Source organism: Dioscorea cayenensis, chromosome 12 (assembly GCF_009730915.1).
Source record: "Dioscorea cayenensis subsp. rotundata cultivar TDr96_F1 chromosome 12, TDr96_F1_v2_PseudoChromosome.rev07_lg8_w22 25.fasta, whole genome shotgun sequence".
Classification (NCBI taxonomy): Eukaryota; Viridiplantae; Streptophyta; class Magnoliopsida; order Dioscoreales; family Dioscoreaceae; genus Dioscorea; species Dioscorea cayenensis.
The window spans coordinates 20,552,787-20,569,405 of NC_052482.1; the positions used below are offsets into that span (position 1 = coordinate 20,552,787).

At 34.1% G+C, this 16,619-nt stretch overlaps 1 protein-coding gene across 1 annotated transcript; it reads right to left on the minus strand.

The window, feature by feature from the left end:
• Positions 1-297: 297 nt before the first annotated feature.
• On the minus strand, positions 298-5,140 carry LOC120273575 (probable LRR receptor-like serine/threonine-protein kinase At4g36180). Its single transcript, XM_039280219.1, has one exon. It carries the CDS (start codon positions 4,637-4,639, stop codon positions 1,523-1,525), a length of 3,117 nt encoding a protein of 1,038 aa, XP_039136153.1. The 5' UTR covers positions 4,640-5,140; the 3' UTR covers positions 298-1,522.
• Positions 5,141-16,619: the final 11,479 nt, after the last annotated feature.

Genomic DNA, 16,619 nt, shown 5'->3' on the forward strand with positions numbered 1-16,619 from the left:
ATCGTGACCAAGAACAATTGGTGCGAATCCAAAGTCACTTTGTTCAAATCCCATTGGCACGATCTGCCTTGGAATATGTTCTCCACATTCCCCAGAAGGAGATCTTTCTTTAGGAACAGTATTCTTAGTCGATTACCTGCATTTATGGTTTGTATCACTCATGAGATTCAAGATGGGGTTACAACTCTGTTTTGGATGGACAGATGGCTCAGTGGTTGTGCCCCGATGAACATATGGTTGGATTTATTTAGGGCTTCTATGTAACACTGGGCCACAGTTAGGGACCTCGCCAAAAACTTGCGAATACCTTAGATCTTAATACAGAGGCAACCAACATCCTCTCAAGGATCAATGGTCAGTTCCCAGATGGAATAGACTTAAAATGGTGGTGTCTTGCATCAAATGGTAAGTTCTCTGTTAAATCATTTTATTGGTTCCTGAATGATAGGGGCCTTTGTTGTCAGGTATCCCTAGCCTTTTGGAAGAGTGCATGCCTATGGAAATTTAAATTTTAATTGGTTGGCATAGAACAATAAAATCTCTGGAAAACTTGGCAAAAAGGAGATGCAATAAACTGTTGTCGGCGATATGTGTGCTCTGCCATTTGGCAATTGAATCAGTAGATCACATATTCCTTCATTGCACCTTTGTTGAGAGGATTTGGAGTTATTTTGGTTATCTATTTGATTTACAAGCCATTCTAACCTCGCTGAAATTAAGGATACAATAGAGACCGTTCACGAGTTCATGGGACCTTGCACTGAGCTCGCTGAAATGAGTGACGTTGGCCAGGTTGCTTGCTCTCAAGGCACGGGCCAGTTCATTTGAGTTGCTCCAACCTAGGGAAACCTTCTCTATCTTTCCTTAGGGATTTGATGTTTTCTTTTGTTTGCCAGTTCATCTCTAGCTAGTGGATTAGTTGTTTCCCTTGCATTCCACAGTTTCTTATTATTCTCGTCCCTTTATACTCTTTTTGGCTCTTGATGTGTTTCTCTTATTTCTCTTGTGAGTCTTTTTTACTTCCATACATGTGATTTATCTTTTTTTTTTTTAAAAAAAAAAATCAATCATACAGAGATGCCATAGAACCAATTCGGCATGGTGCCCTTATGTGTTGTTGTCTAAAACATAGGAAATGAAGTTGGAGTTGACAGTGATATAAAAAAATAAAAATAAAAATAAAAATAAGACAAGAAGATTTCATATGGGATCAGGTCAAACTTGTGAGAGTTAGTAATGAAAAGACGCGGCTTTGATAACAGAGAAATTGATTTATAGCATCAAAAGCTTAATAATTGTGGAAAGGCTATTTGTGTAATATACCATAGTAAGCATGTCTAGTACTATAAGTAAAAGGTATGAAAGAAAAAATAAAAATAAAAAGATATTTTATTTATGACATCAATGAAAACAGAGTGTTACTCCTATATAATCTCATGCACAGTACTTTGAGTGACATTATTTAAAACTAGTGATACATTAGTTTTTTAGCAGTAAACAGATCCTTTGCTAATTACATTGATCACATCGCAAACAACTTCCTCTTGATCTTGTTCACAGTGACAATTACCTTTACATACATCATGTCATACATGTGGTCTATATATTTGAAATAAACATACCTCCATTCTTTTTTGAATAGCAATATTCCCCACACAATCCAAAATCCAACCACAAATCCTGGCATCAGACCAATACAAAACCAAATTGGTGGACTATCGTTATCATCATCTTCTTGATCATCAGCTTCGCTATTTGATGTTGGTTCCTCACTTGTGCAATTATTATCCAGAGGAGTTCCACAAAGATTCAGATTACTAGCATAAATAGATGGATCATTGAAAGTAGTCAAATGACTAGCATAAGGGATTTTTCCAGACAAGTTATTGTGTGACAGATTTAAGCTTCCTAGAAAATCTATTGTAGAGAGGCTAGGAGGAATTGACCCTATGAGCTCATTTCTTGAGAGATCGAGAGATTCCAATGATCGCATTCGACCAATATCACTGGGGATCTCACCTGACAGATTGTTATATGATAAATCCAAGTCTTGCAATCCAGCTAGATTTACTATTTCTTTTGGGATTGGGCCTGATAGATTATTTGTAGAGAGATCTATGAATTTGAAAGATGAAAGAATGGCTCCAAATTGGATTTCTATTCCTTTTGTAAAGACTATGATCTTAATTATTACCTGATATCCAACATCTAACATTGAATTAGAAATCCTTCCACTATAATTTGTCATGCCTGTGAGGTTCCCATACGATTGAGGTATGCGCCCTACAAATGAGTTTTGGGAGAGATCCAAGAAGTGAAGTAATGTGAGGTTGGGTAATAAAGGCAAATTGCCTGTGAAGTTATTTGCTTTCAAAGTGAGGATCTTCAATGAAATCATGGTTTCTCCTACCCAACTAGGAATCTCGCCGGATAAATTGTTGTGATCAAGAGCAAGAGTGATAATGGAAGTGCACTTTTTCAAGAATGATGGAAACCCTCCATGCAATTGGTTGTTGCTTAAGTGCAACACCCGCAAAGATTGAGAGGAATTTATTAGAGAACTTGGAATCTCACCTGCCAGTGAATTGTTTGCCAAGATGAGGTATTGCAAGCCTGTCAAATTGTTCCAACAATTCGGGAGCACTCCTTCCAGGTGATTGTTGGAGAGTTCCAATAACTGAAGGTCCACCAAATTACAAAAAGAATTCGGAATACTACCAGTCAAATTGTTTGAAGATAAATGGAGGACTTTGAGTGAAGGTAGCATTCCTCGAAAGTTTACAAAATCAGAGGCAACGATTCTTGAAAATGAGTTATTGGTTAAGTCTAGTGCACCTGAGAGCCTTGCCAGGGACTCAGGGATGGAGCCATTTAAAGCATTATTGCTAAGATCCAAATAATGCAATCGCGAGAGTCTTCCCATGGATTCAGGAATGGGGCCATTTAAAACATTGTTGCTAAGATCCAAATATTGCAATCGCGAGAGTCTTCCCATGGATCCAGGAATGGGGCCATTTAAAGCATTGTTGCTAAGAAACAACGATAGCAATCTTGAGAGTCTTCCTAGGGATTTAGGGATGGGTTCATTTAGTTTATTGCCTGTAACATCCATAGTTTGCAACGCTGAGAGTCTTCCCAAGGATGCAGGGATGGAGCCATTTAAAGAGTTATGTTGAAGATCTAAATGTTGCAACGCTGAGAGTCTTCCCAAGGATGCAGGGATGGAGCCATTTAAAGAGTTATGTTGAAGATCTAAATGTTGCAATGCTGAGAGTCTTCCCAGGGATGCAGGGATGGAGCCATTTAAAGTATTATTCTTAAGATCCAAATGTTGCAATGCTGAGAGTCTTCCCAGGGATGCAGGGATGGAGCCATTTAAGGCATTATATGAAAGATCCAGATATTGTAATCCTGAGAGTCTTCCCAGAGATTCAGGGATTGAGCCGTGGAGGAAATTACCAAAAAGATCCAGAGAGGTGAGATTTTTGAATTCAGCAAACCAATCTGGCAAATGGCCTTTTAGCGAGCTAGTTTGGAATGAAAAATCTTTCAAGTTTTGTCTAATGCATCCATAGAATGCCTCTCTGAAATCTTCCAAGCTCTTCCCCATAAAAGTGCCACTCAAATCGAGCGATTGGAGATTGCAGAGATCTCCAAATGCTCTCGGCATATTGCCAGAAACTCCTTCATTGAAGGACAAGTCAAGAAATTGAAGAGAAGTTGTGTTTTCAATATTGGATGAAGGGATGGCGCCAGCAAACCCACTGTTTCCCATGCTGAGATGACGTAGGTTGGGTATTCTGAAAAGCCATTCTGGGATACTGGCCATGGTTTTGTCGAAGTTGTTGAAGCTAATATCCATGAAGGCGAGGGAGCCGAAATTGAGATATGGGAGAGACTCTGGGATGCTGTGCATACTGCAGTCATACATAGAAACATGTTCTAAATGAAGAAGCTTGTTGAGTGACTGCATGACGTTGTTCACATCAGAAAAGTCAACACCATCCATAGACAAGTATCTCAGAGAAGATAGATCAGACAGCCACTCAGCATCATCAACCTTCAATAATTCAGGACTTGCTAGGTTGAGGTAACGCAGCCTGGTGAGATTACCCAGCTCGTGAGGTATGACACCGGCGAAGCAATTGAAGCGGAGGTCGAGATGAACCAGGTTCTCCAACGAACCCAACCACTTTGGGATGAAGAAATTGCTGAAGCAATTGTTGCTGAGATTAAGGTATTTGAGGTGCTGGAGGACAAGAAGAGATTCACTGATGTTGCCTCCCAAACCCCATGACAAGTAGTCATCACCTTGGAGGTCGAGGCGGATGACGTTGCTGGAAACATTGTCGCAGCGCACACCGGCCCAGTGGCAGCATTCGTCGGTCTGATCACCCCATGACGACATGGGATGAACCTTGTCATATATTATAATTTCGGATTTGAATGCGAGAAGGGCTTCTCGTTCTGCCTTGATGCAGCCTCTACTTGTTGTATTACTAGTGCTGGTAGGAGTAGTAGTACCAGTGATGATGGGCATCATGAAAGAAGGACATAATAATAATATTATTATTGATAATTGCTGTGTGGAAGGGAATCTTAAGAATGGTGGTGAAGCTTTGTAATTAGCAGATGCCATTGATCTCTTATCTCTTTTCTGTTTAACATTCCATTCTCTCTTACCCTATTTATAGGCAGGGGCGGACCCACTATATTGGCAGCCCGGGCTGGTCTGCCAAAAATCCTTGGGAGCATGAGTTTGGCTGAGTATAAGCACTGGCTGACAAAGAGAGCAGTCATGGCTGAATTTTAATACTAAATGTGTTTCAGTTTGGTGATTAATAGATGATTAGTAGTAGGACAAGTGGAGGGTCAAGATAAGTTAATCAAGTTTTTTGTTTCAAGTTCTAGGCAGATTTGTGTTTGTTGAGTTGTGGGACAAATGGAGGGCTAAGATGAGTTCATCATGTGTTTTGTTTCAAGTTCTAGGCAAGGTGGTGTAAGTGTGTTGTTGAGCTAAGTTGTTTCATTGTTGGTTAAATCAATGGTAGGTAGTATTGTTTTTTACTAGTTTATTAGGTCTATGTTTATGTTTTTCCCTCAAAATTGAGCAGCCCCTTTCATTGTTCTCTAAAATTATGTTTTTCATTGTTATTTCACTTGTTATGTTTTGAATTTGAACTTTGTTCGTATATTTATTATTGATATTGAATGTCAACTTAGTTTGTATTGTCATTTAAATTTGTCTGTGTCTTTTGTAATTAATATCAAACATTGACTTTTATTTAAGCCCGGACTAGACCAAATTTTTGGGTCCGCCACTGTTTATAGGCATATGATACTATTACATAGGGCTTAGAAAATTCAGCTTTTAATTTATAAGTTAATTTTTGTATTATATTTAAAAAGCTTGCTTTTTATATTTAAAAAGTTGATAATATTTATTAAAAAAAAATTTATTCAAAGAAAATAATTATCTAACAATATCAAAAGTGGAGTTTATGCTGCTATGCATGTAGAGAACTTAAATTATTTTATTATATTTTATAATTATTTTATATTTTTTTGAATGCACTGATGGTTAACTTAATGCATTGATTAGTCAATGCCAAACTTGGATTAGCTTAAGTTAACTGCTTATCAAACTTTTAACAATTCAACTGTCTTTCTGAATGAATCTATTTAGTTATTATGAGCAAAGAGATTTTTTTTTTTTTAATTCTAAACCTTATAAACAGGATGGAAGTGTTGGTATAAGAAAAAAAATAAAAATAAAAATAAATTTCACTATGGTAATTCTAGAGATTTATCCCCAATAATGGAAATGTAAATAAGAGATATTGGTCAAAATTAAACTGTTAATGATCAATAAGGATTTTCAAAATAGTTTGCTTTTTTCTTAAAAGAAATTATAAAGATAAACAAAAATCCAAAATCTTAAGGTTAAAAAAAAACTCAAAATTTAGTAAGACATAACAAATATCTCAGACCTTTAGTCATTATTTACCTTGCAAGCAATCTTTTTATGAATAATTTTTTTCTATTTATAAGAAATCAATAATACTCTCATTTTCAAACACTTCATATTTTTATTTTAATAATAGCCTTTGTCTCTTTTTTTTCAGAATAATTTTCTCCTATCACTTGTAAAGGCATCTAATCATTTACTTTACAAGTAATTTTTTTAAAATAATTTTTATCTATTGCAAAGGCATCATTTTTAAAGCTTTTAATACTCTCATTTTTCAACATTTCATATTCTCATTTTACTAATGGCCATTTTTCTTTTTAGAAAAAAATTCAACACTTTTAGATTAATTACTGTATAGTCAGCCTCCTTAAGAATAATTTTCTCCTTACCATTCAAGAAATTTTTTTTTTGAACAATTTTCTTCTATTGTTAAGGCATAATTTTTTAAGTTTTTAATACTATCATTTTCTAATGTTTCATATTTTCATGATGGTCGTTGTCTTTGTGGAAAAAACTTCAAGGCTTATATCTTAATTATTATGCCACTACAAAAAGAAAGGAATTTGACACAATTTATTTGGCACGGCTTTTTATGAAAAATTTTTCTTGTAGTATGCAAGGAATCTTCTATTACCAAGGGATCATTTTCAAAGCATTTAATGTTTCCATCTCATGAAGGCATTGATGTTTAGAAAAATAAAAGGATAGGACTAAAATATGATGAAGCCAATTTGATAAATCAAATTCATACAATAAATATTTTAATAAATAAAGTCAGTCAAGATAAGACCTAATTCTTGTCATTGAGTCAGTCGATGCAAATCCTTGTCCATTATATTTGTATATTACAAATTGGTATACTATTTTTTAACAAACCAAGACCAAGAAATACCACTAATCAACCTTGATTTCTTACTTATCAAGCTCCTATTCAACTAGAATTACGATGTAGAAATCGCAACCATCAAATATATGGGCCAACTTTATATATATATACCATGAATCTAAAATTTAACCTAAATGCAAATGTTTAATCATGAGCAAACCATAGCTAAGAACATCTTTTGTTATTTAAAAAACATATTTACCAGAAAGATGAAATGATGATGATCCAAAACAAGAGATGTTAGGTCCGGAGGGGTAATAATGTACTAATTTTTAGCTCAATCTCTTATGTAATGCAACCACATACACTCAATATAAAATCAAACATGTAAGAGAAAAGAAACACATAAATTGGTTACCCAGTTCGGCACAATCTGCCTATGTTTGAGGGGCTGAGTCTGAAGAGAATAATCCACTAAAAGAGGGAAAGAATGAAGAGTACAACACTCATTCTCATTCGCACAATGATAAAAATTAACCCTCTCTAAATTGCCTAATGCCCACTTTCCTCAACCCACACACTTGGGTCTCTTACTCATGGTACATCCTAAATTTCAGAGCATAGCTCTCTTATATAGACCTCTTAACGTCCCAAGTATAGCGCCTCTTTTTTTTAGAATCTCCGCGGCCTCCTAACTTAGACACATTCCAAAGTTAGACGTTACAACTTTTGTTATAACCGAGCTTGCAATGCGGCCCACCTACTGATCTTGACTGAGTTCTACTTCCGTTGCAACGTCCCAATCTTCCCGAAAGTAGCTTGCCTCCTCAAATCTTATTAGCAGGTCCCTCTTCCGAGGGTCACACCCACCTATAAGCATGTCTCCATATTACTAAATATGGTTTTTAAATATCTTCAAAATCTTCTTTCCAAACTTGATCTCCATTCATCCAACTTTGGTCTTCACAATCTTAAAACTTGATCTTCATTTATCCAAGTATGGTCTTCAATATCTTATATTAAACTTGATCTCCTTTCATCCAAGTTTAGCTCTTCAATATCTTCCAACCATGATCTTTAATCATCCAAGCTTGGGTCATCAATCTTCTCCAAATATATACACTTGCCAAAGATAGTTTGTGCCTTTCTTTAGAATGGCCATTGAATATCTTGAGTCTCCAAGCAACTCCACCCATAATTAGCTTTGGATCTTTTTATCAGGTTGAATTGCTAATTATGGTCTTGAGAATCTTCATAGCTTGGTGTTACCATTCTTAGTTTGTTCCTTCAATTAAACTTTACACCAAACTAAGTTCCATTGCAATTTTGGTCTCCAAGTGATGATCTTCATGCTTGCCAAAAATAGATTACTCATTTCTTTAGAATATTCTTCACATGGTCTTCAAGAAATAAATTTCTCACAAGAAATAGAGTTACCAAAGATAGATTTTATCATCTTGGAGCATAGCAAAAATAAACTCTCCAAAGATGGGTTTCTAGGCTTCATATCTCCACATGCTTTTGCCATATCATTATGTGCCTTGTCACCTTACTATGTTATCTTGTTCTCCACATTTTCGCTTTTGCCATGTCATTTTTTACATGCGTCAAATAATACCAATCATAGATTTCCAACTCTAACAAGAGATTTAACTTAACGATAGCAAGCATCATAATGTTGCAATTGGTGTTGTTAAAGCCTGGAAACATAATTAATGTGTGCAAAAACAACTCTATGAAAATTATTAAATTATATGTCGCCATGGCGATAGCCTCGTGATTAAGGTATTTGACTCATATGTGAAAATTAAAATATGACTGTCTGATTCTCTTTTAATATATGATTGGGATATAATAATAATAATAATAATAATAATAATAATAATGTTTGGAGTGGTTTGTCCATGTTATAAAAACATAATAAATAAAAATAATAAATAAAATAAAATAAATAAAAATAAAATGTTAAACTGTATAACTCTATATTAACTTTTAGAGTCCGTTTGGTTGGAGGGAATGAGAATATGGGGATGGGGATATAAATAAGGAAGAGGGATTGGGGATGGGAACAAAAGTAATATTTGGTTGGAGGGTATGGTCCGTATGGAGAGATAGGAATATGAGAGTATATAGGAGAAAATTTTAGTAAAATTACTTTTGTACAATTTAATATTTTAATTAAATAATATATTTTAATTGTAAAAGAAAAAATTATTAAATTGTTCCAATTTCTATAATTTTTTTAAATGAGTTATTAATGTATTCATTTTCTAAATAAATTTTTAACGAATACAATTTAATTATTTTTATTTAAAATAAACAAATATCTAAATTTAATTATTTTTAAATCACTATAATTTAAACAAATCTAATATTTTAAAAATAAATACAATGTATATTATGTCATTTCTTAATTTTCACCCAATACAATGTAAATACAATGTAAATCACTAAAATTTAAATAAATATAATATTTTAAAAATAAATACAAACCACAATGACATTTTTAATTTCCATAAAAAAACATTATTTAAAAATTAAAAAAATCTAATATTTCAAAAATAAATACAATATATACCATGTCATTTCTTAATTTGTAAGGGATTTCATAATATTCTTTGAAGTTTCACATCGGAAATTAATAAATGACAAAGATACCTTGATCGCTACATGTCAAAGTCAAGTTAAACAAATTAAAAAATGACATTGACAGTCAATTTAATGAATAGACTAGTCAATGCAAACTTGGACTAGCTTGAGCTAACTCCTCCTTTAACTTTTGACTAACTTTTTATCTGCTTTTATAAATTTGTTTGCCTATTACGACGAAAGCGATTTTATCTGATTTTTCTAAAACCGTATAACCAAGAAGGAAGAGCTGGTAAATAATAATAATAATAATAATAATAATAATAATAATAATAAGAATAATAATACTAATAATACTTTGATCGTCATTCGTCACATATCAAAGTCAAGTTGAACTAATTAAAAAATGGCATTGACGGTCAATTTAATGAATGGACTAGTCAATGCAAATTGGACCAGCTTGAGCTATCTCCTCTAACTTTGACTAGCCTTTTACCTGCTTTTATAAATTTATTTACCTATTATGACAAAAGAGATTTCATCTGATTTTTCTAAAACCATATAACCAAGAAGGAAGTGCTGGTAATAATAATAATAATAATAATAATAATAATAATAATAATAATAATAATAATAATAATTTTCATTAATCAGATCTCAAAATATTTATTCCCAAAAACAAAATAAAAAATAAATATGAGATCTTGGTTAAAAACAAATAATTAATAATCAATAAGGATTTACAAAATAGTTGGACCTTCAAAAGGAACTATGTGGCTTAATAAAAAAATCCAAAACCTTACAATTTAGCTAAAAAAACTAGCAAGTCAAAAACATATCACAAATACCTGTGCTCATTTTCCCTAAATCCAATATTTTAATTTTGTATTATTTATTTATTTTTTAATTTTTTGACAAAGACAATAAACACTGCCTCACAGAGAACCATTAAAGGATAGGTATGTATGGTGAGGTAACAGGCGAGGCACTGATGATCTACTATGTGTGCTCAAGATGATGTATCAAGGACCATAATCTCACAATAATAAATCCCTCTACTCGGCACATGATTTTGACTCCGCACCACTCACTTACCATCATGTGCTACTACTGGGTTACCTAGTGATTCTAAATAACTTTTTTCTATTGCCAATTTTTATTATTTTTATTTTTTATTTAAGTCTTAACACTCACATATTCCAATATTTTCATTTTCATGATGGCATTTTCATCCTTGCTAAAAAAAACAAAACAAAACAAAACAAAAAAATAAAAAAAGCCTTCAATACTTAAATATTAATTATTGTGCCATTTAAGCCTATGAAAATTTTTCCTATAGCTAAGACATCATTTTAAAGCTTTTGATGCTCTTATTTTCAACATTTCGTATTTCATTTTCATCATCACCCTTTGTCTTCATAGAAAAATCTTCTACTTGCTCAGGCATAATTTTCAAAGCATTTAATGCTATCATTTAATTTTACAAACGTCTAATATTTCCATTTTCATGATCTCCAATTTGATAAGGTTAATTTGATAAATTATTATTATTATTATTATTAATAAGCAACATGTGCCCCCATTTAAAAGATTGTCAAAGGGACAAACATGTACAGTCTCTTATAGACCTCATAAAAAAATCTCTTTGTCTTGCAATATGAAGGATAATACCATTGTTTTTCTTACAAAGGACTCACACCCATGCATGTGAACATTAAAAAAGTACTGGAACCAAATCATTTTCATATGGCAAATATTTTAATAGAGTCAGCCAAGGTAAATCTCTATCGTTATCATCAAGTCAGTCAAGATAAATCTTTATGGCATAATTTTTATGATTGCCAATTTGATGAAGCTAATTTGATAAATCATTTTCATAAGACAAAAATTTTAATAAAGTTGGTCAAGGTAAATCTCTATTTTTATCAACAAGTCAGTCAAGGTAAATCTTTATTTTTTTTATTTTTGAATTAGTAAATCTTTATCCTCATCATAATCATGATATATATGTATGCAAATTCTCATACTATTTATTAACAAGTTAAGACCGAAAAACACCACTAATCAACTTTGATTTCTTACTAATTTCCTATCAAACTAGAGTTAGGACATAGAGATTGCAACCATGAAAGACATGGCCCAACCTTTAGACCATGAATCCCAAATTTAATATAACACAAAAGTTTAATCATGAGCATATGTTTTTTCTTATTAAAGTGAAAAAAATCATATTTCTTAAGTTAAAAAAGAATAAGTGCATATGTTTTTTTTTTAAAAAAAATTGAATAAACCATGCTATATATATATATATATGTATACATCCATTCACAAAATATATGTTACTAATATTCTTATAAGATCAGCTAACCAATTTTGAATAGGAAAAAAACACATGCTAATAATTTGTGCATCCAGAGAGATTAGTTCTTCTCTGAATTCCTCCAAACTCTACAGATTGATCACATATAGCACACTGAAATATGATATCAGCTGCAAATCTGTTTAAACAAACTAGTTCATCCATGGCCCTCTTTTATTTACACACATAGTGACTGATAAATGAGTTGACAAGTTCATTATTCTGGTTGTGTTCTTGATTGGTTTTGTTGATATCTTTTAGGAGTTGTTAAATAGCATTGAAAGATCCTCAAGCACTGCTTGTCATCACTATATATGAAGAGTTTATGGTTGTGTTTTTGTTTATAGCTTGTCTTAATGTTTGTAAATTAGTTGTTAATTACATGCTTACATAATCCACTTCCATTTTCATCATTGTTTTCCTTTTTCTGAAATTTTGTCACTCACTGGAATAAGCGAGTTACTAAATAATTTGTCTTTAAAAAAGAGGAAGGTATATTGTTATAGATTCCTTTTTTTTTACTTTGTATTTACAATTAAGCTTTAGACTCAAATTCATGCTTTAAAAACTTGTTTTTGTTATTAGTTATGTGAAAATAAAACTAATTTGATTTTGCTCTCTTTGTGAATTCTTACTGATGCTACAATGTTCTTTTGTTGATTACTGTTTTTCTTAAGTTCTTTTTGATGTAAAGTTCATTCTTTCCTTAAAGTTTTGTGTCCGCCTTGAGGAACGGCTATTGAATTATTCTTTGCAATCCATTAGCTTTGAATTTGAGGGATTTGTTGTTTAATGTTTTGTATCACTGAAGTTGAAGAACTTATTTAGCAGAAAGATGAAATGATGATCTAAAACAAGGGATTTATTTTGCGGTGTTTTGTTGCCATTGGTGGTTGAGGTGGATGGCATGAGAGTGGTTGTCACAATGCAATGCCCTCTGATCAGGGTTCTATTTTTTGAAGATATAAATTCTATTTAGTTCACACTATTGGTGCTTTCCTTCACTTTTTAAGTTTTAAGCCAAATCATGAGTTGCAAGAAATAATTTTCATTCACTTCCAGGATTTATAGGTTAGTTTTGGTCTGTATAAACCCACTTGTTGGTGAAAACCAGAGCAAAGTTTTTCCTAGTTTAAAATAAGGATCAATTTAGAAATGAGTCAAATGATATATTAGAGATCGGTACAAACATACCTTCTATTTTATTATATTGGTAACCATTCCAAGACTCCAAAATATTTGAAATGTGCTTATCATTCAAAGTTGTTTTTTTGATTAACATTCAAAGTTGTTTTTCTCAGAGGGTTTGTGCTTTTATTTCTGTCTTATGTTGTTGCTTATCCACGCCTACTAGACTTCTAAATTGTATCTTGACTCTTTGTACTATGTGTTTATATTTAATGAAATAATTTTTTTTAAAAATAAATAAATCACATTGCATTAAAACTAAAAAAAAATAGTTAAAAAATAGTGAGTGTAGGTACAAAAAGGCTAGATGAAACAAAGATAAATAACAAAGAGGATCATCTACTAGGATTTTTAATGAAATAGTTTATTCACTTTTTTTAGAAAAAAATCGTTCTAAGTTTTGGGTTAGATCAACCTTAAAATAGTTTTTTAAAAAATAATATGTATATGATTTCATATAAAGCCTGTCATTTAAAAATTAAAAAAGGTAATAAAAAACAAAGGATATAAAATAACCAATGTATGGTTTCAAATCAAACCTAATTTAGAAGTTAAGAAAAATTATTCAAAAAAGCTCTAATGAGATTTGGAGGGTGTTTTTAATATATTTTTAAAAATATATTTTAATAAGTAAAATGAAATATGAAAAGATGTTGGTGTCAGAGGTTCAAGTTTTAAATTCAAATTTTACTAGATGCAATGGTGATAATGGATGGGTCTTCAATTTCTGACTAGTTTGCACACACCTGATGGTATTGTGCTTGTCGTATTTGTTAAAAAAAAAAAAATTTGTGTGACTTCAAAAATCAAGACAAATAATTCAATAGCTTTGTGTTCATAGAGGTACTGATGATTAATCGATACCCAAGTCCAAGTCTTTCTAGAGCAATCAACCAATTAAGAATGGCATTGATGAAAAGACTCCGAAATCCAAGGCTCACTGAAGCAATTAACCAATTAAGAACCTCCCCGATGACAAGACTTTGAAATCAAAGTCTTGTTGGAGCAATCAACCAATTAAGAACCGCGTTGATGAGAGGACTTTAAAATCAAAGTCTTATTGGAACAATTAACCAATTAAGAACCGCGCTGATGATAAGGCTTTAAAATCAAAATCTTGTTGGATCAATTAACCAATTAAGAACCATGATGATGGCAAATTTTAAAATCAAAGTCTTGTTAGAGAAATTAGCCAATTAATAACTGTGTTGAGGACAAAGACTCCAAATCAATACGGTTGAAGCAATCAACCAATTAAGAACCACATTGATGATAAGACTCCAAATTCAAAGTCTTGTTTCATGACAAATACAAGACAATTGATGATAAGACTCCAAAATCAAAATCTTGTTTGATGACATATACAAGACAACCAACTCAAGCTAGCCAAGTGTGTGGAAGAGCCATTAGATGTAGTACACCTTACCACGTTAAATGACATGTGCCAATTGGACTTTCTCATCCTCTTTTTATTCAGATGTGATAATGTTGAAGAACCAAACTTTAGTTTTTAGGTGAACTGACTAAAGCAAATGAGTTAAGGTAAAAGGAATTAAGCATGCAGAGAAGCTATAGAGCTGATGAGGCAGAATATCCTTCTATGTTGTTATCCTGAAATTAAAATATGAAATGAAGTTGAAGCTCACAGTGATTAAAAAAACTTAAAAAAAAAACTAAAACGAAAAACAAAAGAGGGTTCTATATAAGTTTAGGCCATTGAGACTTGTGAGTAATGAAAGACACACTGTCTTTATAATAAAGAAATTGCTTTATAGCATCAGAAGGAAAATAACAAGAGTTGGTGAAAAGCTCCGTATGTAGCACATGGATTAACCATGTCTAGCTAGTATATGTTAGAAGAAGGATGAATGAAAGAAAGGAGTGGATCAATACTCATTTCATATGCATGGAATAAGTGTGATCAAAGGGGCTTCATATAGAAGCTAAGTATACAGGTATACGCAAGTATATACATACATACATCTAATATACATACACATAGCTAACACCCCCCCTCAAACTCAAGGCGGATCATGTGTCTTGAGTTTGGACAACATAAATAGATGCCGATCACGTGTTCCGGGCTTTAGTGAAAAAAATCACCCACCGAACCTCGTGAGGGAAGATAATGAAGCTGACACAAGATGAGCACCCGGACGTGACAACGAGTGAAGTGTGCATCCACACCAATGTGTTTGGTCACTCATGCTTGACCGGATCGCCAGCAGAATCGAAGGGCTCCCTGCATTATCACAAAGTGAATAGGTATAGGAGAATGAATCCCAGACACCAAAAATCCTCTAGAATGGAGCGAATCCAAAGCACCTCCCTGACATGAGAAGCCAAAGCACGAACCTCACCTCAAAGACTCGGACTTGGCAACAGTCTGTTGTTTCTTAGTCTTCCAAACAACAAGTGAAGACCCAAGAAAGATACAAGAGCTGCGTGATGAGACCCCTATCATCGTGGGAGCCGCCCAAGTAGCATCGTAGTAGGCCTCAGAAAGTCAAGAGTGGACCGTGTGAGTAGAACAAGCCACGCGAGACAGTGCCACGAAGATATCGCAGGACCCGAAGTAGATGTCCATAATGAACAGTGGTGGGAGCCGCAACAAACTGACTGAGAATGTGCACAGAGATGAGAGATGTCGGACGGGTGACAGAGAAGGTATACCAAGCTACCAACAAGATGCCGAGTAGCGAGTAGGATCCGTAATGGAGTCCCATCGGAAGCACGAGTCGCAAATGCAACTCCATCGGTAGCGGCAAGACGAGTATCGGCCAAGCCGGAGCGAGCAAGAAGATCAAGAGTGTAACGTCGCGAGATAATCGATAACCATCAAGATGAGATGTGATCTCGATACCCGTAAAATAACGAGCGGACCTAGATCGACCATCAAGAAGGTCTCACACGCTTCGCTTCACAAAAAGTAATATGAGCGTAATCATCACCGAGAAGAATCATATCATCCACATACGTAAGAAGAATGGTCCGACCACGAGGTGAAGAATGAATAAAGATCGCGGATCATGGATGCTCGAGTAAATCCAGCAGACCTCAACAATCAGATCGACTCTCTCAAACCAGGCACGAGGAGCCTGCTTGAGACCATAGAGAGCGCGACGAAGACGACAAACAGATCCTGGAGGCACCCAAGGCCGTGGAGGGGAGTCATGTAGACCTCCCTCTTCGTGTCCCCATGAAGAAAGGCGTTCTTCACATCAGTCGATGAAGAACCCACCGACGAATGCAGACAGCAATCAAAGAACTAATGTACGAACAAAGGTGCATGTGAGCTACAAGGGCAAAAGTCTCCTCATAGTCACGACCATACTCTTGCTGAAAACCACGAGCAACAAGACGCGCTTTATAGCGCTCGAGAGATCCATCAGAACGGGTCTTCACCCGATAAATCCAAATGACAAGTAATAGGAATGGCATGGGCAGGGAGAGGGACAATATCCCATGTGTGAGTCCGAGACAAGGCATCAAGCTCCTCAGCCATGGCAGTCCCGCCACTCGTGGGATCGAACCGCCTCCAGAGGTACCGGCTCAATGACATCCGAGATACTAGTGCTAGAAGAAGCATAACGACATGTGGATGTAAAGTGGAGCGATCTCAGTAAAGAGTAAGGAGGAGAGGATACCTCAGGAGCTGGATCAATAGTAGGGGAGGCGTCAGAGAG